This window comes from Portunus trituberculatus, chromosome 38 (genome assembly GCF_017591435.1).
Source record: "Portunus trituberculatus isolate SZX2019 chromosome 38, ASM1759143v1, whole genome shotgun sequence".
Taxonomy (NCBI): domain Eukaryota; kingdom Metazoa; phylum Arthropoda; class Malacostraca; order Decapoda; family Portunidae; genus Portunus; species Portunus trituberculatus.
The window spans coordinates 1,957,501-1,985,000 of NC_059292.1; the positions used below are offsets into that span (position 1 = coordinate 1,957,501).

The following is a 27,500-nucleotide window of genomic DNA, read 5'->3' on the forward strand; positions in this document are numbered from 1 at the left end:
AGAGCCGCGGCGCCCCGCACCATCACCACCACCGCCACCACCACCATGCTGAATTTACCGCGCCACCATACCTAAAGAGAGAGAGAGAGAGAGAGAGAGAGAATCATAAAACTTGTTGCAATATCTAGTTACCTAAATAGACTTTTGTGTAATTATTGGGTTAAGTTAGATTAATTATCGATTGAGTCATCATCAGAGAGAGAGAGAGAGAGAGAGAGAGAGAGAAGGAAAACAAGACCCATAAGTAGCCAGTCCTAATAAACTCAGGGTCACACAAACAATAACAGTAACAGTAATGCAGGTAGCCATGCGAGGTCATCAGATCAGGTCAGGTTAGATTACATTAGGTTAGGTTAGGGTGGGCCACGTCACCGAAGCGGCAATAACAGAAACAAAGAAAATCGGTCACCACACACACACACACACACACACACACACACACACACACACACACACACACACACACACACACACACACACACACACACACACACACACACACACACACACACACACACACACACATCTACTACTACTACTACTACTGTTACTACCACCACCACCACCACCACCACCACCACCACTACTACATCTTACCAATTCGGAGCATTAATAAGTGTTCATAGTTCGTAATTAACTTAGAATACTAACGCACTTTTGTAATTAAGGCTTTACATAATACACTGCAGGAGGAGGAGGAGGAGGAGGAGTTAGTAATCGTTATAATGACCTACCTTTGTTCTTTCCTGTGACATCCTCTTCAGAAGTCCTCTCTCTCTCTTTCTCTCTCTTTTTACCTGACCTTCCCTTACAAGACTGACGCTTCCCTGGGTCACCTGTCGCTAATATACCCCACCCCGGGCCAGTTAGGAGAGGTCAGGGCTGGGGGGAGTAAGGAGGGAGGGTAGGGGAGAGTAAGGGAGAGGAGAGAGGGAAGAAGGAAGGGAAGAGTAGATGATAAGAGACTAGTTTGGGGGGGTGGGAAGGGGAAGAGAGAGAGAGAGGGGGGGAGTTGGAGAGGGAAAGGAGAGAGAGGAGAGAGGGGGGAGAGGATAATTAGGTAAAGTTGTAAACAAAGTGAACCCTAGGGTATTTCTCTCTCTCTCTCTCTCTCTCTCTCTCTCTCTCTCTCTCTCTCTCTCTCTCTCTCTCTCTCTCTCTCTCATATCTCTGTAGGAAGAAGCTTTTTCATGTTTTTTTCCCTTCCTGTTATACATTTACCTAAAAAATAAGAAATCTTCAACGCACACTTGTATTTTTCTCGTTTCATTGGAGGGAGGGAGGGAGGACAGTGAGGAGGAGCTGATGCATGCTTAGTCACTGTTATTGTACGCAGACACCGAGGAGTGATGGTGGAGAGATGGTGGATGTAGTAAGGTAGTAATGTGGAAGGTGGAAGGTGGAGGATGTAGCACGGTAGTAAAGTGGAAGGTGAAGGGGTGGAGGGAGTAGTAAGGTGGAAGGTGGAGGAGTTGAGGGTGTAGCAAGGTAGTAAGGTGGAAGGAGTGAGGGGAGGATAAATGGATAAAACATGAGAGTTATGTGATATCTCTCTCTCATCAAACATTCATTTCACTTCATCAACACGTCTCTGTATTCACTCAAGATTTTCACTGGTGTTATGTTGGGTTGTGGTATGAAGTGAGGTGGAAGAACGAGAGTAAAATAAACAGGAAAACAACAACAACATGATACGATTCCTAACAGTAAACACTTCATCTTGCCTCATTAACACTCCTCTGCACATTTCCCTGGTGTTTTCATTGGTGGGGGCATGAGAGTGGAGGGTGAAGTAAGGTGAGAAGGATGAAGACTGACAAAACACCTAACCATTAAGAATTCACTCGTTAAACAGTTCTCACTTCATCAACACGCCTCTGTACAATTCACTCAAGATTTTCGTGAGTGCCTTCATAAATAGTGGCTTGAGAATGGAGGTGGAAGGACGAGGATAGAATACTTTAACAGGAAAAACCTCGCCTTTCAGTATACATATCATCAAATCCTTCATCTGGCTCCATTAAAACCTCCTTAAACAATTCGCTAAGATATCCAGTGGTGGCATTCGAGTGGAGAATGAAGTGAGGTGGGAGGGACGGGGACTTATAATAAAAACCTTACCATTATCTTCTTTAGTACTGGGACGCATTTTTACTACGAGTTTTGTGTATGACCAGACGATTTTATTAACATTAGGAAGGGTCTATGGAGGTCAGAAGATTAATGCACGCAGTCTTCACTATTTCAATTCCCCACATGAGTTTCTGAAGCAGTAAACATTGCCTGATAGTAAGCAGAATGAATAATGAAACACGTCATGGTACTGAAGGGGTTAAGAATCCTCTCATTAAACGCTTCATCTTCCTTCATTAACACACCTTTAAACAATTCACCAAGGTATCCAATTAAGGGTGTTTTCCTGACGACTGGTGACATGAACTAGGTAACGTCATGCGAATCTTTCCTATAGTGATCTGAGTGGGTTTTGGAAGCAGTCATTACCATAGAGCCTTACTTTGTCAGAGTGCCGGTCTCAGGTGAGGGTATGTGGGTCAGGATGGGGGGTTGATTGTCAGGTATCCACTCACCTGCCGCGTGTTTGTTGTGTTGTGTGTTGTGGCGATCTTACCTCGGGTCTGGCAGGCAATTAGTATGTTTTGACCATGGAGGGAGAGAGAGAGAGAGAGAGAGAGAGAGAGAGAGGGAAGGGGAAGATAATTAAGTACATTGTTAATATATTTTTTCTAATGGCGTTGAAGAAATAGAGAATTAATAGAGAAAACGATACTGCAAGAGCGAGGACATGTGGCTAGGGTTACGAGAGAGAGAGAGAGAGAGAGAGACGAGGGGGGATACTGTGTCACACTTTAACCCATTCAATACAGATAATCATTTTTACCATGATTTTTGGGTATGATACATAAATTCACTTGCATTACGAAGGATTTATGGAGGTCGGAAGATTACTGGCCAGAGCCTTCACTAATTTAATCCGCCACACAAGTTTCTGAAGCTGTATAAAATTACCAAATAGTAACCAGAATGAATATGAAAACGTGGCATGGTACTGAAGGGGTTAAGGTGTGTGTGTGTGTGTGTGTGTGTGTGTGTGTGTGTGTGTGTGTGTGTGTGTGTGTGTGTGTGTGTGTGTGTGTGTGGAGACAAGGAGACAAGACTGAAGTGTGTGGTAGTGAATGGGAAAGAATAAAAAAAAAAGTGAGCAGGTTTCTTCATTTCCTTCTTCCTTCCTCCTTCCTTCTCTTCGTTCCTCTCTTACACTGTTACGCCCTCCTCTTCTTCCTTCCTCTTATCTCTAATTATCGTTTTTTTTTTTTTCCTTTTTATCGGTTTAATTAATTCCTACTTTTCGCTTCTCTTTTTTTTCTTAATTTCTGCTCTCTCTCTCTCTCTCTCTCTCTCTCTCTCTCTCTCTCTCTCTCTCTCTCTCTCTCTCTCTCTCTCTCTCTCTCTCTCTCTCTCTCTCTCTCTCTCTCTCTCTCTCTCTCTCTCTCTCTCCTTATTTTCATTTCTTTCTTCTTCTGTCTCTATTCCTTCCTTATCTTCCTAATTTCCTAATTTCACTTTAATCCTTACCCTGTCTCTCCCTTCCCTTCGCCTCTCCTTGTCTCCTTCCCTCCTTCCTTCCCTCCTTCCTTCCCTCCTTCCCTCCTTCCCTTCCCTCCTCCCTTTCCTCCCTTCAATCTTGTCTACAGTCACGTCACCAATAATCTTGTTACCAGGGTCCTGTCCTCTACCGTCCAACCCTCCCCCTACCCCCACCACCAGCTCGTTCACCCTCCCCGCCCTTTCCACGTAAGTTTGCCTCCCCACCAGTCGTGGAAATACCCTCCCTCTCCCCCCCTCCCCCCACCTCCTGACGCACCGGGAAAATTGGTTACTACTACTACTACTACTACTACTACTACTACTACTACTGCTACTACTACTACTACTACTTCCTTCTCTTCCACTTCTACTACTACTACTACTACTACTTACTACTACTACTACTACTACTACTACTACTACTACTACTACTACTACTACTACTACTACTACTACTACTACTACTACTACTACTACTTACTACTGTATTCTGTTTATGTATTCTTTTTATTTCTTTTCTTTCTTTATTTCTTTCTTTATTTATTTATTTATTTTTGCATGCACTTCAAAGTCTCATTCTCACTTGCCTTACCTACCTCATACTTTCCTTTTTCTTTTTCTTTTTTCTTTTTCTTTTTTCCATCCTAACTAAGTCTTCTTGTTCCTTTCCTAACTCAACTTTCTCTCCTTCACTTAACAAGTCAACCATTCTCTTTCCTAACTTACCTTCGTGTTCCTTCCATTATTCAACCTTCCATTCCCTTCCTAACTTAACCTTCCATTCCCTTCCTAACTTAACCTTCCATTTCCTTCCTAACTTAACCTTCCATTCCCTTCCTAACTTAACCTTCCATTCCCTTCCTAACTTAACCTTCCATTTCCTTCCTAACTTAACCTTCCATTTCCTTCCTAACTTAACCTTCCATTCCCTTCCTAACTTAACCTCCCATTCCCTTCCTAACTTAACCTTCCATTCCCTTCCTAACTTAACCTTCCATTTCCTTCCTAACTTAACCTCCCATTCCCTTCCTAACTTAACCTTCCATTCCCTTCCTAACGTAGCCTTCCATTTTAACCTCCCATTCCCTTCCTAACTTAACCTTCCATTCCCTTCCTAACTTAACCTTCCATTCCCTTCCTAACTTAACCTTCCATTCCCTTCCTAACGTAGCCTTCCATTTTAACCTCCCATTCCCTTCCTAACTTAACCTTCCAACCTCCCATTCCCTTCCTAACTTAACCTTCCATTCCCTTCCTAACTTAACCTTCCATTCCCTTCCTAACTTAACCTTCCATTTCCTTCCTAACATAACCTCCCATTCCCTTCCTAACTTAACCTTCCATTCCCTTCCTAACTTAACCTTCCATTCCTTCCTAACTTAACCTCCCATTCCCTTCCTAACTTAACCTTCCATTCCCTTCCTAACTTAACCTTCCATTTCCTTCCTAACTTAACCTTCCATTCCCTTCCTAACGTTCCATTCCTTCCAACTTAACCTCCCATTCCCTTCCTAACGTAGCCTTCCATTCCTTTCCTTCCTTTCCTAACTCAACCTCTCATTCCCTTCCTGCTTTTCGTACACTCTATTATCCTTTGCCTTTATTTCTTCGCGACAGACTCCATCCAAGGCTTTCTATGTGCTTAGTGTCGCATCCATAAACACTTCTCTCTCACCACGACTATTTGCAAGGCCACAGAGATGACTGGTCGGGTTCTGAAGGGAGTATTTCCGTTTAATAACGTAGAAATCACGTTAATCTGTCACCGCAACCATTAACCCCTTCAATACTGGGACACATTTTTTTTTAGTTTGAGATATGTGTACGATTAGACCATTTTATTGACATTAGGAAGGGTCTATGGAGGTCAGAAGATTAATGGCCACAGTCTTCACTATTTTAATCCCCACATGAGTTTGTGAAGCTGTATAAAATCACCAAATAGTAACTAGAGGGAATAAGGAAGCGCGTCATGGTACTCAAAAAATGTCATGAAAAAAAAAAAACACTTTCAACTAGAGCCTTTTGAAATAGGAGTAGCAGAGGTCCGTCGATCTCCCATGGCAAAGGCTGACCCGAGAGTTAATAAGGAAAGGCTGCAGGAGGTCGCTGTTAGAGAGTGCACGTGGGTCGCTCTTCATGAAATCAGATGTGAAATTGTAGTTAGATGCTTCGTTCATAATATTTCTACCGTTAATAGACTTTGGAGGGGGAGAAGGAAGTGAAAGATCGTGGTGGTGGTGGTGGTGGTAGTAGTAGTAGTAGTAGTAGTAGTAGTAGTAGTAGTAGTAGTAGTTAGAACAGAGAGAGAGAGAGAGAGAGAGAGAGAGAGAGAGTGGTCGTTGTAGTGGGAGCTAATAATGTAAGAAAAATAAAAATAAATAAATAAAAAGACGTATGGACAGAAGCAGAAAAAAATAGATAAATACAAATGAAAGAAGTCAAACACGAACAAGATCAGACATGTTTATTGATTCACTCCACTCGTACACTCCACTCCACTCCTCCACTTCTTCCCCTTCCTCACCCTTTACAATGGTTCTCTCTCTCTCTCTCTCTCTCTCTCTCTCTCTCTCTCTCTCTCTCTCTCTCTCTCGTGTATTCAGTTAGTTTGTTCGTTTGTGCGTGTCGTGGTGGCGTACCTGTGCTCTGTGCCTACCTGGGTGTGTAGTCGCTTAATTACGCCACACACACACACACACACACACACACACACACACACACACACACACACACACACACACACACACACACACACACACACACACACACACATATGTTTAATTCACGCCTTTTAATGGACACTTGTTGCCTGACGTGACCTTGAGTGATGGTGGTGGTGGTGGTGGTATCAGTAGTAGTAGTAGTAGTGGTGGTGGTGGTGGTGGTGGTGGTGGTGGTGGTGGTGGTGGCAGTAGTTTAAACTTTTCTTAAACTGCTTTTTTTTATATATATTTTCTCGTTTTTATTTATTTATTTTTTTACTTATTGATTTATTTTTATTCTTTATCAATAATTACCATATTTTTCTTTGTCAACACCATCAATCAACTGCGCCACTCATTATCTTCACTCTTTATTGTTCTTTATACTTGAAAAACATTCTCTCTCTCTCTCTCTCTCTCTCTCTCTCTCTCTCTCTCTCTCTCTCTCTCTCTCTCTCTCTCTCTCTCTCTCTCTCTCTCTCTCATATCCCACTACTTCTGTCCCTCCTCCTGGTGCTGTCGTCGCTGCAGCCGTGCCCTCCTCTGGTTCTCGTCGTGGTAGTGTTGCAGCTGCTTGGCGGTGACACGGACGTTGATCTGTGGCGTGTAGGGCAGCTGGATAGTGTGGGAGGCGACAGCGTCTGGGGAGTTGAGAGGAACTGCCTGCAACGGGGCCTCCTCTTCGACTATAGTGGGGTGGAAGCCTGTCTCGTCCGCTCGGTACCTGAAGAAGGGGTAGGATGAGGAGAAAGAGGATGTGAGAAGGTGTAGGAGGCGTGGTTGGGGATGTTTGGCCATTTTAGGAGGGAGGAATGGCATTGTGAAAGGTAGGTAAGGGATATGGAAGTGAACTGTAGGGAGGAGGACAGTGAAGTGGTGAAGTGGTAACGTAGTATAGAGAAAAAGGGATGTTGGTGGTGCTAAAGAGAAAAAGAAGGACATAGAAGTGGCGTAGGACAGGGTTAGATGCGGGAAAATCTTTAAAAACAGTGATTCCGTATAGAAAATGGATAATAATGATACTTAAGAAGAAGGAGAAGGACAGAGAAGTGGCGTAGGACATGTTTAAATGGAGGAAAGTCTTAAAAAAACAGAGATTCCGTATAAAAGATGGATAATAATGGCGCAGAAAAAGAAGAAAAAGGGCATAGAAGTGGTGGAGGACAGAGTTAGGTGCGGGAGTGTCTTCATAAACAGCGATTCCGTATAGAAAAAAAAAGGGGGAGATGATGATGATGATGATGGTGCTGAAAAGAAGAAGGATATAGAAGCGGCGTAGGACAGGGTTAGATGGAGGAAAGTCTTCAAAACAGTGACCCAGTATAGAAAATTAATAATAAGTGTCCAAAAAAATAAAAAGAAGAACGTAGAAGTGGCGTAGGACAGGGTTAGATGGAGGAAAGTCTTCAAAAACATTGACCCTGTATAGAAAATGGATAATAATGCTCCAGAAAAAGAAGGAAGGGTGAGATAAGGGTTAGTATTCTTAAACATTTTGCTCTCTCACCATCACTACTCTCCAAAGGCTTTACTTGAAGACGTTCATGTTTTAAGGCTATTTATATGTTTCCGGCGATGGACTGACAAGATTTATAGATTGTTATAAGGAAAAACTGTCTTGAAAACCCGGCTAGTCTTCTCTGTGGCATTGAAAAACTGTCGTGGTGAGAAAGCAAGGCGTTTCTGAATACTGGGTAAGGTGGGGTGTAGGAAGGAGAGGGAGCGAGGGATGAAAGGGACAAAGCAAGGGGAGTGAAGGTTTAGTTTCGAGTATAATCAGTGGTCGGGGGTCAGGGGAAGAGTAAGAGACAAGGCGGGAGGTAGATTAGTGGTGTAATGTATTGGTGAGGGGGTTGTGCTAGTGATGGTGGCGATGGTAGTGGCGGTGGTGGTGGTGGTTGGAGCAGTGAGGTGTATTAGAAAGAAGGCAAGGGAATGAAGTGAAGAAGAGAATTGGTGGTGGTGGTGGTGGTGGTTGGAGCAGTGAGGTGTATTAGAAGAGAAGGCAAGGGAATGAAGTTGTGTAAGAAGAGAATTGATGATAGGAGGGAGTAAGCAAAGAGAAGGATAGAAGATTGTTTAGGTGGAGGTATTACTGTGGTTATTACTGAAGGTTGAGTTGGTGAAGGTGTACCGGGGTGGTATTGGTGTTTCTTTTATCCTATCACCATTCCTGTTGAGTACCATGACGCGCTTCCACATTCATTCTGGTTCTATTGGTGCTTCAGAAACTTATGTCGTGGATTAAAAATAGTGAAGACTGTGGCCATTAATCTTCTGACCTCCATAGACCCTTGCTAATGTCAATAAAATGGTCTAATGGTACACAAATCTCAAGGTAGAAATGTGTCCCAGTACTGAAGGGGTTAAAATAGTGAAGACTGTGGCCATTAATCTTCTGACCAACCCTTGCTAATGTCAATAAAATGGTCTAATGGTACACAAATCTCAAGGTAGAAATGTGTCTCAGTACTGAAGGGGTTAAAATAGTGAAGACTGTGGCCATTAATCTTCTGACCTCCATAGACTCTTGCTAATGTCAATAAAATGGTCTAATGGCACACAAATCTCAAGGTAGAAATGTGTCCCAGTACTGAAGGGGTTAAGTTGTTGTCTTCTTTTTAATGGATGATGGAGGAGTTTATACGCAATTAGGTGGCGGGGAGGGGTGTGGGGGTATGGATTGGTCAGGTTGGAGAGGACTCAAAGGAGAGAGAAAGAGAGAGAGAGAGAGAGAGAGGATAATAAGGAAAAAAAACAAGAAAATTATATGCAAAGGCACACACACTAGAGACAAAGATTCGAATTCCTGGTAGGTCTTAGGGAGAGAGAGAGAGAGAGAGAGAGAGAGAGAGAGAGAGAGAGAGAGAGAGAGAGAGAGAGAGAGAGAGAGGGGATAATTGACCTCAAGTAGTCCCCGGAGTCACGTCAGGTTTATGAATATCATCTCATCCCTTTCCTCCTTTTTCCTCCCTTCCCTCCTGTGGCCATTAATTCTCTCTCTCTCTCTCTCTCTCTCTCTCTCTCTCTCTCTCTCTCTCTCTCTCTCTCTCTCTCTCTCTCTCTCTCTCTCTCTCTCTCTCTCTCTCTCTCTCTCTCTCATTTTATATCTTTCTCCCCTTCCGTGAATAATAGTTGCCTTGGATTATATGTTGTTGTTGTTGTTGTTGTTGTTGTTGTTGTTTTCTTTTGTACAATAGTTCGTTCGTTTGAATGATATAGTAAAGATTGTTATTGGCTAAAATTCCGAATGGTCTCCTCCTCCTCCTAACACGAAACCACCTGATGCCCGAGATAAGCTAGGTCAGGTCACGTTACACAAGTCAGGTCATATCAGGTCAAGTAAGGTTAGGTTAGGTTAGGTTAGCTTGGGTCAAGATTAGGTTGAGTTATGTCACGTTAGATTAGATTAGGCGGGATAGGATAGATTAGGTTAGTTTGGGTTAAGGTTAGGTTAAGTTAGATAAAAATTTAGTTACTTTAGGTTAGGTTAGGTAAAGTTAACTCCTTCAGTACCATGACACGTTTTTGTATTCACTCTGGTTACTACTTGGTGATTTTATACACCTTCACAATCTCATGTGTGGATTAAAAATAGCGAAAACTGTGGCCATTAATCTTCTGACCTCCATATAGCCTTCCTAATGTCAATAAAATGGTCTAATCATGCACAAATCTCAAGGTGAAAATGTGTCCCAGCACTGTAGGGGTTGAAGTATGGTGAAGTTAGGTTAGATTAGGTAAGGTGACGCGAGGTTAGGTAAACTTTAATTAGGTTAGGTATGATTAAAGTGAGGTGAAGTCCGCTTAGGTTAGGTTAGGTAAGGTGGCGCGAGGACCAGCTTCTTGCTAACCTGACGGTGACGAGCACGTTGTCTGGCCTGACGTAGGAGTAGACACCCGTGACGCGGCCCTGCTCGTCACTGCGCCCCTCCTGCGAGAACCTGACGCCCTTCACCTGGTCCGCGATGGAGAACCCGAAGTTGTAGGGCCGCTGTAGAGAGAGAGAGAGAGAGAGAGGGAGACGATTAACACACCTTCACGCCCTTACACACACACACACACACACACACACACACACACACACACACACACACACACACACACACACACACACACTTACAGGTGGATATTGTTCTTCATCCTCCTGCTTCGCCTCCTTCGTGTGTCCTGCCAGTGCTCGGTCTTCCCTTGGTCCCTCTGGCGCCGCCCTCGCCCCTCCACCACCACCACTATCACCACCACCACCACCACCACCACTTTTAGCCGTAGCACCTGGAGATGGACGGAAAGATTATCATATTAAGTGGTCGATTTTTTTCTGAGGTTTTGCTTTGTTTTCCCTCAGTACAAAGTGCCTCGTGGGCTGAAATAGATAGATAAGTGAATAGATAGATAGATAAGTGAATAGATAGATAGATAAGTAAATAAATAGATAGATAAGTAAATAGATAGATAGATAAGGTTAGGTTAGGAGGGGAGGGGACAGGGCAGTAAAGAAGAGGATTAGCACCAAACTAAGGGAACAGAGAGAGAGAGAGAGAGTGATGGAGCTTAATCTCTTATTCATGGCATACTGCTGCTAAATCGGCTACCAGTTTAAATTGAGTACTCTCTCTCTCTCTCTCTCTCTCTCTCTCTCTCTCTCTCTCGATTGTTGTATCATTTTGTTTTTGTTTTTTGCCCAGATTCTTAAATATTTGCTGTCTTAATTCTCATGGCTGTCTTTCTTTTATGATAACTGTTAGTAGTAGTAGTAGTAGTAGTAGTAGGTGTTGTTGGTGGTGGTGGTAGTGGTGGTGCTATTATTGTAGTAGTGGTAGTAGTAGTAGTAAAAGGAGGAGGAGGAGGAGAGGATAAGGAAAAGGTGTAATAATAGTAGTAGTATAGAAGTAGTTGATAGTAGTAGGTATAATAGTAGTCAATCAAGTAGTTGTAGAAGTAGTAGTAGTAGTAGTAGTAGGAGGAGGAGGAGGAGGAGGGAGGAATAGGAGGAGGAGGGAGAAGGTGTAGCAACAGTAGTAATAGTTGTATAGTTAGTTAGGTGTTGTAGTAGATAGATGTAGACTTGCAGTAAGTGAAGCAGCAGCAGTAGTAGTAGTAGTAGTAGTAGTAGTAGTAGTTGATAGATATAATAGTAGTCAATCAAGTAGTAACAGTAGCAGCAGTAATACACGTGACTTACTTTCATGCCTGGGGGAGTGCGTAGTCTGCACATGTGGGTGGGTCGGTGGGTAAATGGGTGTGATGTGCCTGTAGGAGTGTTGGTCTGGTAGCCTCGTGTCAGTCAGCCTGTGTCTCCCCGCCGCTGCCACCTCACCTTTTATACCCAGCCCGCCTGTTCCTCCCCCGCCTGGGATGAGACTTACCTACCTGTGTGTGTGTGGTGACGGTGGTGGATGGTGGAGAGGACGGGAAGGCGGGGGGGTGGGGGAATAGCGAGTTATTATCGTTGTCTTTGTCCTTGTTGTTTTGTTGTTGTTTTCATTATTGTTATTGTTGTTATTATTATTGTTCGTCCTGTTGTTTTCCTTCGTATTGCTAGTACGAGTCTCGATGGTGGAAGTAGTAGTACTAGTAGTAGTAGATGTTTTAATTGTTCTTGTTGTTGTTGTTTGTATTTGTTACTATTATATATTTGTTTGTTTATTCTTTGTTGTTTTTGCTAGGGCTACTATTTTTTATTACGGCAACAGTAAATCAAAAGTCACAGTAACACTACCACCACCACCACCACCACCAACAACAACAACAACAACAACCATTCACCCACCCACCCATCACCAATAACAACAACAGCAACAACAACAACCCAACCGGCACCACCACCACCACCAGCAATCACCAGGAGGGACACGCGGGTCGGAGCTGAGTGTCCATGAAGTGAAAGTTGCGCCCCGGGTCACGTCAGGCCGGAGTGCGACACGCGATGACTTGCCCTCCCCCCCCTTCTCCACTCCTGACCCCCCTTCTGCTCGCCCCCTCCCCCTCCCCCTCCTGCTCCATCCCACAAACACAGACTCCTCATTATCCACACTTCATCACCGCGCCTCGCCTCTCCGCCCACCCCCCCTCGCCCCCCTTCACTGCTCCTGGCTGGCTTATCAACTGGTGGTCTAGATCTCTTCGTTTTCCTTCCTTGTTTGGCTGTGCTTTTTGTTTTCTCTCTCTCTCTCTCTCTCTCTCTCTCTCTCTCTCTCTCTCTCTCTCTCTCTCTCTCTCTCTCTCTCTCTCTCTCTCTCTCTCTCTCAGGACCTCTGTGTGTTTGGGTGGCGGGATGGGCTGGAGCATTAAGAGCATAACGGGACAGAAGATGTTTGTGTTTTGTTTGTGCTCGCTTATCTTGCCTTACTTAAGAGGTGGTGTTCGGTGAATTGTTACTTCGTATTTCTTTGGTTAATTCGGTTAATGTTCAGAATCGGTTCTCGTCAGCAGCACAAGGCACGATCGCATGGTATGGTAATATATATACTCACTTTACTTCACCTTTGTGTTTTTTTTTATTTATTTATTTGTGGTTTATTCATTTAATTACTTTTCCATTATTTGTTATTTTTATTATTTTTATTTTTCAAGTTGAAGACTACCATTGGGTTGCAGTGATGCGCCAGAAACAGTCCAGCGAGCAGTTTTCCTTTGTCTTCCTCGCGTTTTGCTTGTGGTTATCTTCATTAGTAGTAGTAGTAGTAGTGGAGTTGTGGAGTCTGTAAATCACGTGTCACGGAAGTCCAATGAGAGTCCGCCATGCCGGTAGTTACTAAAATGGCATCACGGCAAACCAATCACGGACGTTCCATTCTAGGACGTCCAGTGAGGGCTCGCCATGCCGGGTGTTACTTATAGAGTGTTGCAAAATGTTATTCCTTTCCCTTAGACTTAAAAATCGCTTACAATGGTCTATTTCAGCTTTCCCCAACCAATAACCAATTCTTCTTCTTCTTCTTCTTCTTCTTCTTCTTCTTCTTCTTCTTCTTCTTCTTCTTCTTCTTCTTCTTCTTCTTCTTCTTCTTCTTCTTCTTCTTCTTCTTCTTCTTCTTCTTCTTCTTCTTTCTCTTCTTTACTTAATCATTGTTATTGTTATTGATTTTATTTTTCCTATTGCTGCTGCTACTACTACTACTTTTACTATTATTATTATTATTGTTATTGTTTTGTTTTGTTTTGTTTTGTTACTATTATTAGTAACGAAAGTATACCCGATACTTTTGCCTCAGTTCATTCTTTTATTTATATTCTTTACTCTTTCTTTCAGTCATATTGTCTTTGCCTTGAGTCTCATTATTCAAGTTCACATTTTATTCCATTAAGTTCAAAGTTCCTTTTCTTTGCAGCCTTTGTATTCCCCATGCTGTGTTTGTGGTTCATTTATCCATTCATGGCCTGCGTAATCAGTTCCATCACCACTATTCAAAATATTTGTTAGATACCTTTCTACAATGAGACTGAAAGATAATCAATTAACTGAAGAACTAGAGACACTTCCTTTGATTCTACAATACCCTTCAGTGTCTTTTATGTCCTAATGTACAATTTTGTATTTATGTAACTCTGTATTGCTTTGGTTCTATTTGTCTGTCTTTCTGTGTGTTTTTAACCTCTGCCACTACTCCACAGGTGACCGAGTGGTGGGCATCAATGGGCGCAGCGTGGAGAACCTCCCATACAGTGTGGCTGTGGATCTCCTGCGTCAGATACCAGAGAAGGTCACTCTCCTTGTCTCCCAGCCTGTCCTCCCAACCTCCAGTACCCCAACTACCACCACCACCACCACCACCTCTACTGCCTCCACTACTCCTGCTGCCTCTGCTCTCCCGTCCCGCCCAGCTCCTCTCTCAGCACGTTCAGAGGTAACACAGACAGACTCAGCCACAAAAACCGACGTCTCCTGTCCAAATACAACCCCGAGAAGTGAGTTTTCAAGGACAGACTCAACAACGCCGCGGAGTGACCCAAGCTCACGGCCCGGCTCCTCCACACCACGAACCAACCTTGCATATCCTGATTCCGGTTCAAAATTTGATGTTTCCTCTCAGCAGAACTCAGTATTTAGGAAGAACTTCTTTTCAAGCACACAATCCAACAAAACCACTCTGACACGCTCAGAGTCCACCTACAGAGCGGAGCTGCTGCAGACAGACTCCACGCCGGCCAGTGACTCCACCCCCACAGAGGGGAACACACCCAGAGGGGACTCACCAGCAGCCACAGCAGACACTCCTCACCTGGACGCAGACAAAGGTACTGTGCTGTGCTGCCTGCCACTTCCTCACAACATCTCTGTACATGATGATATAAAGCAAATGTTCTACCACAGATATCACTATGAGAGTTGTAGGGTTGCTGTTCTAAAGGTGACATTTAAGTAACATTAATCATACATTCATTATTATCAGCAGTTTTAAATTTGACTAATATGTACTTGAAATAAAAGCAAAAATTTTTTATTTTTAAAAAAGCTCTATTTCTGCTCCATAATGATGGAGTATATAGAGTGCATGCATGCTGTACTTCTATGGTTTTGACACTGATGAGATAAGTACTCTTGTTACCAATGAGAAAAAGATGAATTGCCTGATTTCAACTTGAGTTCATGTGATTCAGAGTGAAGGTGTTTATGGTGAGGAGTGCTTAGTGCAGTGTTGTTATTCTGCAGGTCAGCAGGCTCTTGTGAGGCCTATTGGGGGAGTGACCTTCACCCAGGAGGTCAGGTCAGGGCCTGTCACCGTCATCACCCTCAACACCACCAACAACAACAACAACACCCCACCCACTGACCGCCACCTCCCCCTCCTGAATCTCCCTCTCCCACCCCTGACCTTCACGCCTCCACCACCACCACCACCTCCACCACCACCAACATCGACACCAACACCTCCACCCCCACCACCTCCACCACTACCAGCTTCCAGCGTGCCTCCTCCTCCTCCTCCTCCTCCACCGCCTCCTCATCATCAACCTTGAAGCCCACCGCTAAGGCAGCCCCACCTCAGATTGCTGACAAGACAGTACCACCACCATCACCATCACCATCACCATCACTATCACCATCACTATCACCTCAAGTAACTGCCACCACCACCACCACTGCCACTGCCACTCACAAGACAAAATCCTCCTCTTCCTCTGCCATGACCACCAAGCAGCTTCAGGAGGTGAGTTGTGTATTTTAGAGAAGCTTAACAGATGTACTTATCTTTCACTGTTCACTGTGTTCATTAAGGATGCTATGAAATTATTCCACCTTTATATTTGAACAGCAGAAACAGGTATATTGAAATAAGTTGTTGTGGATAATGCCTTTGTTTAGGTAGAGGACACTGGGATGGTGCATCATGTTGGTTAATTGTTATGTTCTTTCCTGTCTGCACTCATGTTTGATCAGGAGAAATGTGAGTATTGGCTACAGTATTGCATTGGTGACTTACGTGTGGTGTGGCGTGGCGTGGTGTTGTTGTGTGGTGTGGTGTGGTGTGGTGGAGGAATGGTGTTGGTAGGGATGGGCATACACTTGAAAGATTGGTGGTAGGATGGCAGGGTCTGGTGTGGCATTCCCATCACAGCAGCATTACTCTGTCTACAAAGGAGAGTGTTGGTGTTTTATTTGCTGTGTGGTGGTGTTTGAGTTTGAGTTTTGGTGATTGTGTGGTGACAGTTTTCAGGTGTCAGCACTGCAATGGTTGGATGCCTTTTCTTTTATTTTCAAGTCACAGGTGATTTTATTTATTTATTTTTTTTTTTCACATTTCATTTTACTTTTAGTTTACATCACATTTTATCTTTTATTTTGTTTTAGGCTTGCTTTCCGTGCTTTTAATTCACACATACTCGTATATATCTAAGCAGAGTGCAAGGCAAGTTGAAAGTTGAGTTGCTTGACACTTTGATGGTGTGTGCTGACAGTGGTGGCCACCAGTCACTGTTCCACAAACTCCATCTCACTCTTCCATGGTCTTAACTTCATAAAAATGCTTTGGAGAAATTTCACAACCAAAAAGCTGAAAGTGCAATCTCATTTTTTAGATGCTCAACCTTAGACAACAGAAAAAACTGAAAATTGATTGAAATATAATAGTAAACTGGTGTGTCAGTGGTCATTGTAAACCTTTATGAAATGAATATTTCAGCTGCGACATTATGCAGATTTTTAGAATTGTAGTTGCATTTGCATTATACAACAAAAAACATGACTCCATGGTAATAAAAGTTGCAGGTTGTGGAAGTGCATGTGGCACTGAGGTGTGGGTGTGGTGTGCTGGGCTGCTCAGGGAGAGATTGAAAGTGAAATGTGGTTTTCATGTCCCACAGACTTGTTGGAACCAACTTTGTGCTGTGTGTAATAATAATAATGATAATAATAATAATACTGTAGTTTTGTTTGGCAGCTTACAAAGTCAGCTGAAACTTCTACATATTATCATACTTATACATATACAGGCAACCCCAGCTTAACGAAGGTTCACACAACGAAATTTCGCTACAACGAAGGTTTCATTTTACTACCATCTGCTCGTTTACCGAACACCAAACTCGTTTTAACGAAGCTTTATCCAGGTAATTTTTTCCAAGTTTAAAAGCCCCGCTGTGTCACGCAAGCTGACAGGCTTTTGAATACACCAGCGCCTCTCGTGGACAACACACGCACCACTCACTCCCCCTGTTAAAAAAAATAACAGCATCAGCAGCAGCTCGTCATGCCTCGCTCAACTTACCACCAAAACGCCCTGCAATGTGGCCTAGCGTTCCTAAGAAGACCAGGAAGTCTCTTACTCTCGAAGTGAAGCTGGATATTATTCACAGACACGAGAGAGGCGAGAAAACTAATAGCATTGCTCGCCACCATCTTGACTCCATCTACTGTCTCTACTATTTTCAAGTCAGCAGACTCTAATAAGAAGGCTGGTGAGATTGTATCTTCCTTGCAAGCTAAGAGAACCACTGGCCTGAACTCGTGACTCTACAATGGATAAAATGGAAAGCCTTGTGGAAATGTGGTACATAAGTTTTGTATGTGATACAATGATGTGCACTTTGTTTACATTCCACAGGTTGCTGGTTAGTGTCTTTCCCGCTCCACTCTCCCTCCCTTCATAGATTTAAGATCATCAACATTATAAAGTTACGTACATACATACATTAGTGTACTTATAATGACTTAAATTAAACTGCCTAAATGTTTAACTTCATAATTTTTACTTTCATTAAACCTTTCACTGTACTATGATGCACTCTCACTTTGTTTACTCTCAATGGAAGTTCAAGTCAGGGGTTAAACTAAGTCTTGTTATAATCGGTTTGCTTAACGAAAGTTTTTTTAGGAACGTAACCCCTTCGTTAAGGGGGGGTTGCCTGTACTTATTTACCAATATACATTCATACGTCTTAAGTCTACACAACCCCATGTTGGCATTTGACATCTTGTGTGTGTGTGTGTGTGTGTGTGTGTGTGTGTGAGCACATGCATAGTTATCATAATTCTCTTCTGCAGCAGTAGGATGGAGGGTAGCAGCTCCCCAGCCTGCTCCTCGCCGCAGCCTGGAGTCGAGCAGATCCCTCCCTGAGAACTCCACTCCCCCCACCACACCCCTTGGCCTGAACCGCTCCACTCACCACAGCCGCCTGCTTCACAAGAACACCCGTCCTTCAGGAGGCTCCCTCAGCTCCTCCCCCACCCACACCCCATCCCACCGCCCAACACGCCCCACCATACAAGACTGTGCTGCCGCTCCACGCTGGTCCAGGGCGCTGGGCGGCCCACTGCCCTCATCCTCTGAGACTGGTGACCTGACTTCTTGGTCATCCTGCACCTCATCCCTGGCACCGTGTCACGGGTCCGTGGAGAGCTTGCCGGATCGCTCCTCCTGTGCCGGCATCCCCCAGCCACCACCGCTGCCCAGGGACAGCATGCTGGACCGTGTGCTGCGGTGCCTCAGCACAAGCCAGGCAGCACGGACCACCACCCATTCCTCTCACAGGGCGTCAGACAGCTCGGCTGGCACTGACAGGTGGCAGGCAGACCTGCTGAAGGAAATCTCTCTTGAAGAGATGACTTTCCCAGAAGAGAAGGTTGGGGGTGTGTGTTCAACCCCTGGCCCCCCTTCTGACTCAGCTTCTGTTCATTCCCCCACCCATCCTGCTGCCACTCCACCTTCACAGCCTCCCACTGTCCCACCCACAACTCATCCTCCTCCTCCTCTGCCTACTACACTTTCCCATTCTTCACAATCTGATTTTACCATGACCCATACTGCTGCCTCTCCCCCAAGCTCTCCCCCACCCCCTCCCCCAACTTCACCCCCTCCCCTTCCCCAGGCCCCACCACCCATCATTCTTGCTGATATCAGCTCCAGGACTGAGGACAGCCATCAGGTGGTGCAGGGTTCACCTGAGGAGGTAGTCATCACGCCGCCTGAGGAGTTCCGAGAGGAGGCAAAGTTCTCCGGTGAGCAGAAGCCTCAGGACACTCTGGTTCCGGGTGCCTTCCGCCTCATGACAGAGCAGGAGTACCGGCGGTGCCTGAGAGGGGGTGGGGGAGCAGCACAGGTGTACAAGACTGGTGGTACTGAAGTGAGCCCTGAGTGTTCCATTAGTAACCTGGAACATCCTGCACGTGCTGCCTACCTGCGCATGCTGCTCTCCCAGCCACCCCCTGAGCCTCCACCACCTGTGCCCATTGCACCAGGGAGGACTGCTGTGCTGGGCAGCAGGGACAGTAAGGCAGCACACAGCTCCTCCAGCAACAACCTGCGTCACACTCCACCACAGCTTGCACCAGAGGCAAATGGAGAGGTGGTGGCAAGTGCTCGTAGAGATAACGCCATCTCTTCCACAAGCACAAGCGCTGCCACAATATCAACCACAACGACTACCACCACCTCCACCACCACAGAGTCAGCGAGGAGCTCCACCAAGTTTGAGGTGGCCAGTGGTGGTATGGCCCGAGAGGCAGGGGTAGCCAGTGATCTGCTCTCCCGGCGGCGCCACACAGGGGGAGGGCGACTCAGCCTGGTTTACAATGAGGCTTCACAAGGAGAGGCCATTGGCGAGGCAGCTACTGAGGAGACAAGCACTACCAGTGGCAGTTCTCCACCTCCCCCTGTTGACTTCACCACTCACCCACTCACCCCAGACACAATCTTTTCAGATCCCTTCACTCCCAATCCTCTCTCATCCTACCCTCTGGCCCCAGATCCCATCACCACAGCCACCTTCACCACAGATTCATTTCCTGCAGACTCTCATGCCCTAGACTCCATTCCCAAAGACTCCCACTCAGATAATGGAGACCCTTCCACTCTTAACTCAGCCTCACTAGACCTTGTTTCCTCAGAGGCCCCCACCCCTCACACCAGCACTGCAGGGCCCCACACTCCACTCTCCGGAAGCCCAAAGAAGTCTAGCATTATGAGCACCGTCAAGGAGTCAAACAAGACAACAGAAGCAGAAACAGAAATTATAGGTCTGGCCAAACCCAAGTCAGACACCAAGATCCCATGGTATGATGCACCTCGCATTCTCTCAAGGCAGAGTACTGGCCGCCCTCCACTGCACAAGATGTATCCAGACTCTGACAGTGATGACTCCTCCAGCAACAGTGTTACCAGCACACCCAGGGAAGAAAACAAAACTTCTTTAATTTCAGAGAAAAGTGAAGAGACCCTGGAGTTGTTCATCAACAATCCAGAGCCTCTGGTGGTGCATCGCGTGAACCTACCACAGGGAGTGACGGCCATGCCTGTCCTGATGCTGAGAAGGACAGCTTGGTATCCTGCCAAGCCGAGGAGGGAGATGGGTGGGGCGTGGGTGCTGGACCAGCTGTGCCTCAGAACCTCCTTGCTCTCGGTGATGAGGAATTTGTACAACTGTTGGGAAAGTTAGTATCAGACCAACCATCCCCAACTGCCAACTTCCTTCCATCATTCCAGCAAGACTCACTGACTGATGACACAGTTAAGATTACAGAGAGTGATTCCTCTGTTATCAGAAAAGCACCATTTACCACCAATGCTGTCCCTGGCACCTCCAAGAAGCTCTCATCACCCACAAAGATTAAAAAAGGTGTCACTGAAGTTAGTTACAGCATAGTGGACTTAACCAGCACACACTCCACCCATGAATTTACCACTAGCAGCTCAACAGTTACCTCTCAGTTATCTTCTACCACCACCACTACCACCACCACCACCACCACTACATTTCCTGCAACCACCTCTACCACCACTTCCAAAAAAGACTCCAGTAGTAAAAGTAGCTTCCCTGACTTTACAAGGAATACATTCATCAGGACCTTCTCAGGGAGCACGAAGAGTGACCCTGACATGACAAAACCTCAGCCCCATCCAGGCAGCCTCAGTGACACTCCTGTAACTGTAAGCACTGCCAGAAAGGACCTGACCGCTGCAGCCGCTACATCAATCTGTCCCTCTGCCAGAATTGTATCACTGATCAGTAAGTCTTCATTTGACACTGCCACACCTCCTGTAACTCCAGAAAAGGACCTTGTCTCTCCCATATGGACCCCTGTGTCCCCCAAAAGAACCACTCATTCTCCTGAAAAGACTCCCACAGTTCCCAGGTGGAGCCCTGACTCACCTGCAAAGAGCTCCTCCTCACCAGACAAGGTGTGTGGCAGTCCTAAATGGGCTCCTATTTCTCCAAAGAAAGTTCCTGCTGCTCACCATGCACCACCAGTTTCTACAGAACAGACTTCTGTCACTCCAGGCAAAGAAGTAAATGGTTTCAAAGTGAGCACTGATGAACCTGTCACTACCACTGAAGCAGGTCCTGTTTCTACTGAAGAGGCCATTATGCCACCCCAATGGGCTCCTGTATCCACAACAAAAACTCCTGTCACTCCCAAACAGGCTCCAGTGTCTCCTGAAAAGAAATCTTCTGTGGCACCCACATGGAGTCCTGTTTCTCCTGTAAAAAGTCCTGTCACTCCAGGGTGGTCCTCTGTGTCCCCAGAGAAGAGCTCTGTTGCTCCCAAGTGGTCACCAGAGAAAGAGACTGCCCCACGAAAGTGGTCCCCTGTGTCCCCAGAGAAAAGACTATTGCCTGTGTCTCCAGAGAAGAAATGGTCCCCCATGTCTGCAGAGAAGAGATGGTCACCTGTGTCCCCAGAGAAGAGATGGTCACCTGTGTCTCCAGAGAAAAGATGGTCACCTGTGTCCCCAGAGAAGAGATTTTCGCCTGTCTCACCAGAGAAGAGATGGTCACCAATGCCCCCAGAGAAGAGATGGTCACCTGTGTATCCAGAAAGAAGACTGACTCCCATGTCCCCAGAGAAAAGATGGTCCCCTCTCTCTCCAGAGAAGGCTTCTGACCCTCCAAGGTGGTCCCCTGTATCCCCAGAAAAAGGCTGTGGTACTCCCAGATGTGCTCCAATGTCCACCAGCCACAGTGACTCCTCCAACAGAGGCCACACCACCACCAGCAGGGGCTACAGGGATGCTGCCATCAGGGAGGCCAGCGCCAGCACCACCATTCACCCAGACATTGCCAAGCACGTGCCCATCATCACCAAGGTCTTCCCTCTCTCCACTACCACACAAACCTCCACCACTACCACCTCCACTACCACCACCACAGCTTCATCAGCCATCATTGAGAGACACAGTATCACAGCCACAGCCATGGCCACCTCTGCCCCACACTTCTACATTGCCACCACCAAATACATCCCTGCAGTGACAAGTGTTGATGAGAGCTCCACTGAAGAGGACACCTTCACCACTACCACTGTCACTGCTACCCATGCCACCACTGATGACACAGACACTGCCACTAAGGACTCCCCGGCCATCACCAAGAGTGGCTCCACCTTCATCACCTCTAAGAACAAACCAGACACCACCACCACCACCACTGCACTGGAAGATGACCTCCCCTCCATCACGGCATCTAACTTCACCACAGATGCCACCACCAAGACCGTTGACTTTGACGCCACCACTGGACAAGCCACCCCAGCCACCAGTGCCACCTGCTCCATCAAGAGTGTGCCTGTCACCACCACCTCTCTTCACTGCGCCACTAAGTACATCAGTGCCGCCGGGAAGAGTGCCGCAGCGCCTGTCTCTGAGAGGTTCACCGCTGCCTCTGCCTCGCCTCTACCCAGGTCCTCTAGCCAGCCTGACCTCAAAGTGACATCAGGTAAGATAATTCCTTGTATTCCTTTATTACCATTACAGGCACTGTCCTTTATAATTAACTGAGATTTTTTGTTATTTGTATTCATTCTGAAGCTCTTTTTATTGATCTCTTTTATTGTAGTTTGCATTTTTTTTGTTTTTGTTTTTGTGAGCCTGTTGTTTTTTTTGCTTTGTTGGTTTTGTAAGTTATTTTGGAAGTGATGCTGCTGCTGCCTTTCATCAGTAGTGTGTTTACACCTGTTGTCTTATTTCACCCTATAGTCTTCAATATTCATCTTAACTTCTGTTCTCTACCCTTGGCCTTCTCAGCTTGTGGCCTTCCCAACTCTATTTTTCTCAATCCATGTTCTTTCCAATTCTTATTCTTTCCTTCTGGTACAATTTTAAGAAGTACCCCAGCCCTAGCTTATCTTACCGTGCTTTATTGAACTCCCTCTGCACTGCCTTAGACCACCCAAACTTATTTACACACGTACTGTTGGTCAGATTAACCTTCCTTCACATTCACTTACTACTCTACTGTTTTATATCAACTCAACCACAAACTTCTTAACCTCTTCACTACTAGGACGCATTTTCTTTCTCTTTATTATTTGGCGATTTAATACAGCTTCAGAAACTTATGTGGAGATTAAAATAGTGAAGGCTCAGGCCAGTAATCTTCTGACCTCCATAGACTCTTCCTGATATAAATGAAATCGTCCAATCACACCAAAAGCTCTCAGTAAAAAAAGCGTCCTAGTACTGAAGGGGGTTAAATCAAGTACAGTGATCTTTGTGGAGAAATGGTATAAAACAAAGTAAATTGGAATAGTTTGTGATATAGATATAGATATAGATTTTATTTATTTATTTATTTATCATCATTATTATTATTATTTTTATTTTTTTTTTTTTTTTTTTTTTTTTTTTTTGCTCCTTATATCACTCCTTGTTGTCTTGTCTACTGTTTACACTCCTTTAGTTCTTCTCACCTTTCCTTTCCTCTTTTCTTTCCTTTTCCTCTCTATTTTCTTTCTATTCAACCTTCCCCACATCATCTTTATTCACACACACACACACACACACACACACACACACACACAGAGAAGTGCCAGTGTTACCTTTAGAGCCCTGAAGTGCCACACCAGGACCCAAGTGCCAGTGTTTGAGTGGGTGGGAGTGACGTGCGTAAGGTTGTGCCAGTGTGTAGTGCTGTTGTCTGGCCGGCGTATGAGTATTTGAGCTGCTGATGCTGAAGTTTGCTAGATTTTCTTCCGAAGGTTATTGGTAGAGCCAGTGAAATGGATCCTAGTTTTTGTAATGTTGTAATTCTCTCTCTCTCTCTCTCTCTCTCTCTCTCTCTCTCTCTCTCTCTCTCTCTCTCTCTCTCTCTCTCTCTCTCTCTCATGTGCTGTACTCAAAGAATTACCTAAGTCATTATTACTTCATTTGAAACATACTGAGGTGTGTTTCTCTATGAAGGAACCTGTTATGTGGTGTGCTGTCCATGTATTTCCAGGAATTTGACCATTGCAGAACAGCTTACCATGGCTCTTGCTATCTGCTTGCTGTCAGTGAGGTAATTTTGTCAGGTGTACGAGTATATGCAGGAATCTTCTTTTATTTATTCATTTTTTTTTTTTCTTTCTCTTTTCACTCCATGACTAAGCATTCCAGGAAGGCCTCATGTCTGACTGTTTTATGCACCTCCTTGGAATTTTTCAGGTTCTAACTCTCCTCTCCCACTCAGTTTTACAATATCACAGAATATCACGAATGATTAACTCCTTCAATATCATGACGTGTTTTCATATTCATTCTGCTTTTTATTTGTCGATTCTGTACAGCTTCAGAAACTCATGTGGGGGATTAAAATAAATAGTGTAGACTGTGGTTATTAATCTTCTGACCTCAATAGATCCTTCCTAACGTCAGTAAAATTATCAAATCACACCCAAAACTCGAGGTAAAATTGCGTTCCAGTACTGAAGGAGTTGATAACATTTGCCCTTAACAGGAATTACATTATAATTTGTTCCTGCAATGCAAATACCTGGACTTTTTTTTTATTGTAGCACTTCCCACTCACGTGTTCACCCGCCATCTGTGACCATCAACCACTCTCCATAAGACAGAGAGGCAGAGCACGTGCTGTAGTGTATAGTTTGTCTACTCTAAAGTGGCTCTTGGATTTCAAACATATTGGAGCTAATTGATAACGTCACTGAATTGATGTGAATAATACTTGTTTTCTGTCGATCAACGCACTTATTACAAGGACAGCTCACGGTTATCCTCAAGATCTGACAACCACGCACTCCCAGGGACACCATTCAGACTGAGACCCACGAGCCATTTTAGAGTAGACAAGACTATAGTAATGCTCTACAAGCCCATTTTCTTTGCACTATTTTACCACAAACTCAGCCCCGTCGTGTCGGTCGCCCCCAGCCCCGGGCACGGCGGCGGCAGGCGGTGATGGTGGTGGTGGTGGGCCGCCGAAGGTGTACCGGTTCTTTGTCGGGGTGTGGGATGTATAGCGGGGGTGCAGAGGGGTGGAGGGGCGGGGGCTGGTACTGGATGAAGCCCTCTCCCATGACACCCCCTGCAGCCCCCGCCTGCCCCTCACCCTCCCTCCTCCTCCATCAGGTATTTCCTCCCTCCCCTCCACCTCCCCCCCTCCCTCTTCTTTCTGTATTGTGGAAATTTAAGTCACAGGAGAACCATTAATGACTCACGATTTTTATATTTGTTTACATTTTTTCTTTATTTTTCAAGAATAGAAGTTTTTTATATATATTTTTTTATTTTTGTGTCCTGTGGTTTATTTTGCCCACGTCCTTAGAGAGGAATTTAAAAGCTTGGTATTACAGTAGGTATGTAAGTTAGTCACTCTCTCTCTCTCTCTCTCTCTCTCTCTCTCTCTCTCTCTCTCTCTCTCTCTCTCTCTCTCTCTCTCTCTCTCTCTCTCTCTCTCTCTCTCTCTCTCTCTCTCTCTCTCTCTCTCTCGTAATTACAGTACGTATCGCCCTTAAAGATATATAGCAGTGAGATTACAGGTGTGTGTGTGTGTGTGTGTGTGTGTGTGTGTGTGTGTGTGTGTGTGTGTGTGTGTGTGTGTGTGTGTGAGATAAGCCAACCCTTTGTCTCTCCGTGTAGTCATAACGCGGCTTAACCTTCCACCCTCCCTTTCTTATGACGAATAGGTAGCTGTGTAGGAGGCAACAGGTCTGATGCTGCTGCTTGTTTTTGTTTTGTTGTGTTTTGTTTAGTTTTGTTTCTCCCTTGTGTTGGCCTTTGTGTTCTTTGTTAATTCTCTAATTCACTACTACTACTACTACTACTGCTACTGCTACTGCTACTACTACTACTACTACTACTACTACTACTACTACTACTACAAACTTTAAGGATACATGTCATTTAGTTCTGGAATAACTTGGCACTTTGAGAGAGAGAGAGAGAGAGAGAGAGAGAGAGAGAGAGAGAGAGAGAGAGACCTGCACTTTCCCACCCAAAACACACACACACACACACACGCATGGAACAAAATGAGATTGAAATTCGATAGCTCTGAGGCGCGTTACCTGGAGAGCGAGTGAGTGGGCAGGGTTGGATAAGTATAGATCCAACAATTGCGTGTGTGTTTGTATTAAAGGAGACAACGTTACGTGATTAGTGTGTGATGGGCTGGGATCTGCTGCACCTGTGTCTCTCTTGGCCTTCACCTGTTGTCCCTCCCCTTGCACCTGTTTCAATTCCTCCTCCTCTTGGACTTACTGTGTTCTCTCTCTCTCTCTCTCTCTCTCTCTCTCTCTCTCTCTCTCTCTCTCTCTCTCTCTCTCTCTCTCTCTCTCTCTCTCTCTCTCTCTCTCTCTCTCTCAGCGCACCTGCTCCGTTCAGGTGTGGTAGGATTATGATTTCGTCGTGACGGTGCCAAAATAATCAACGTTAGTCTTCTTCTTCCTTCTCTTCTTCCTTCTGATTCTTTTTTTTTTTCTTTTCCTTCTTTTCCTTTTTTTTTTCACGTCTTCTTTCCTCGTTCTTCTTGCTTCCTTGCCATTTTTATTCCCTTTACTTTTCTCTTTAGTTTTTCTTTCCTTCCTTTTTACGTGATAAGATTTTTCTAGTTTATATTATTCTATTTTTTTTTTATTAATTAAGCCTTTATTGCGGAAGTGTTAGTGAAAAAGAAAACAGACAAACTTTACACAGGGATATCTTTCATGGAACTATTATACACGCAGTTTAGTTCATATTCAATAAATTTCCCTCACAATCAGCGTGCGACTGTTAGAAGCACTGCAAATATTTGGAGAGGATAGCTTTCCTGCACAACTTCACCCATATTCTCCGTGGCTACCTGACTGCCTGGCTGCCTGACTGCCTGACTGCCTGACTGCCGTGGTGGGTGTAAACAAACTCACGTGTGGTGGGTGCAGAGAGTGCAGCCAACATCAACACCAGATAGCAACGCCACTAGTAACACCACATAGTAACATTAGACAGCAACTTCACACACCAGCATCACACACCAGCATCACACAGCAACACCACACACCAACACAATACCCCAACACCAGATAACAACACCAAATCGCAACACCATTTCGCAACACCAACATACCAACACCAACATACCAACACCACACACCCACACCACACACCCACACCCCACACAACACCACACACAAACACCACACACCAGCACCATACACCAACACCCCATACCAACACCACACCAACACCACACCAGCACCCCACACCAGCACCACACACCAACACCACACACCAACACCACACACCAGCACCACACCAACACCACACACCAGCACCACACACCAACACCCCACACCAACACCACACACCAGCACCACACACCAACACCCCACACCAACACCCCACACCAGCACCACACACCAGCACCCCACACCAAAACCACACACCAGCACCCCACACCAACACCACACAACAACACCAGTGACGTTTTCCACAACTTTCATGGCCTCTATTAATAAAACTGCTCTGTTTCCTTGCCTTTCACGCGTCTTCACAG

The 27,500-nt window shown here is 45.2% G+C and overlaps 2 protein-coding genes across 2 annotated transcripts in view; both read left to right on the plus strand.

Annotated features, from left to right (window-relative positions):
- Positions 1-17,928, plus strand: part of LOC123514558 (tyrosine-protein phosphatase non-receptor type 13-like) — a 46,307-nt gene extending 28,379 nt beyond the window's left edge. The window contains exons 13-15 of the mRNA XM_045272499.1: positions 13,926-14,549; positions 14,965-15,463; positions 17,797-17,928. Coding sequence (XP_045128434.1) covers positions 13,926-14,549; positions 14,965-15,272 — 932 coding nt within the window. The 3' untranslated portion in view covers positions 15,273-15,463; positions 17,797-17,928. The remainder of the gene's footprint in view (positions 1-13,925; positions 14,550-14,964; positions 15,464-17,796) is intronic.
- A 2,256-nt stretch (positions 17,929-20,184) lies between these two features.
- LOC123515063 (mucin-5AC-like) overlaps positions 20,185-27,500 on the plus strand; it is a 136,565-nt gene continuing 129,249 nt past the window's right edge. The window contains exon 1 of the mRNA XM_045273458.1: positions 20,185-22,463. Within this exon, the coding sequence (XP_045129393.1) occupies positions 20,627-22,463 (1,837 nt within the window). The 5' untranslated portion in view covers positions 20,185-20,626. The remainder of the gene's footprint in view (positions 22,464-27,500) is intronic.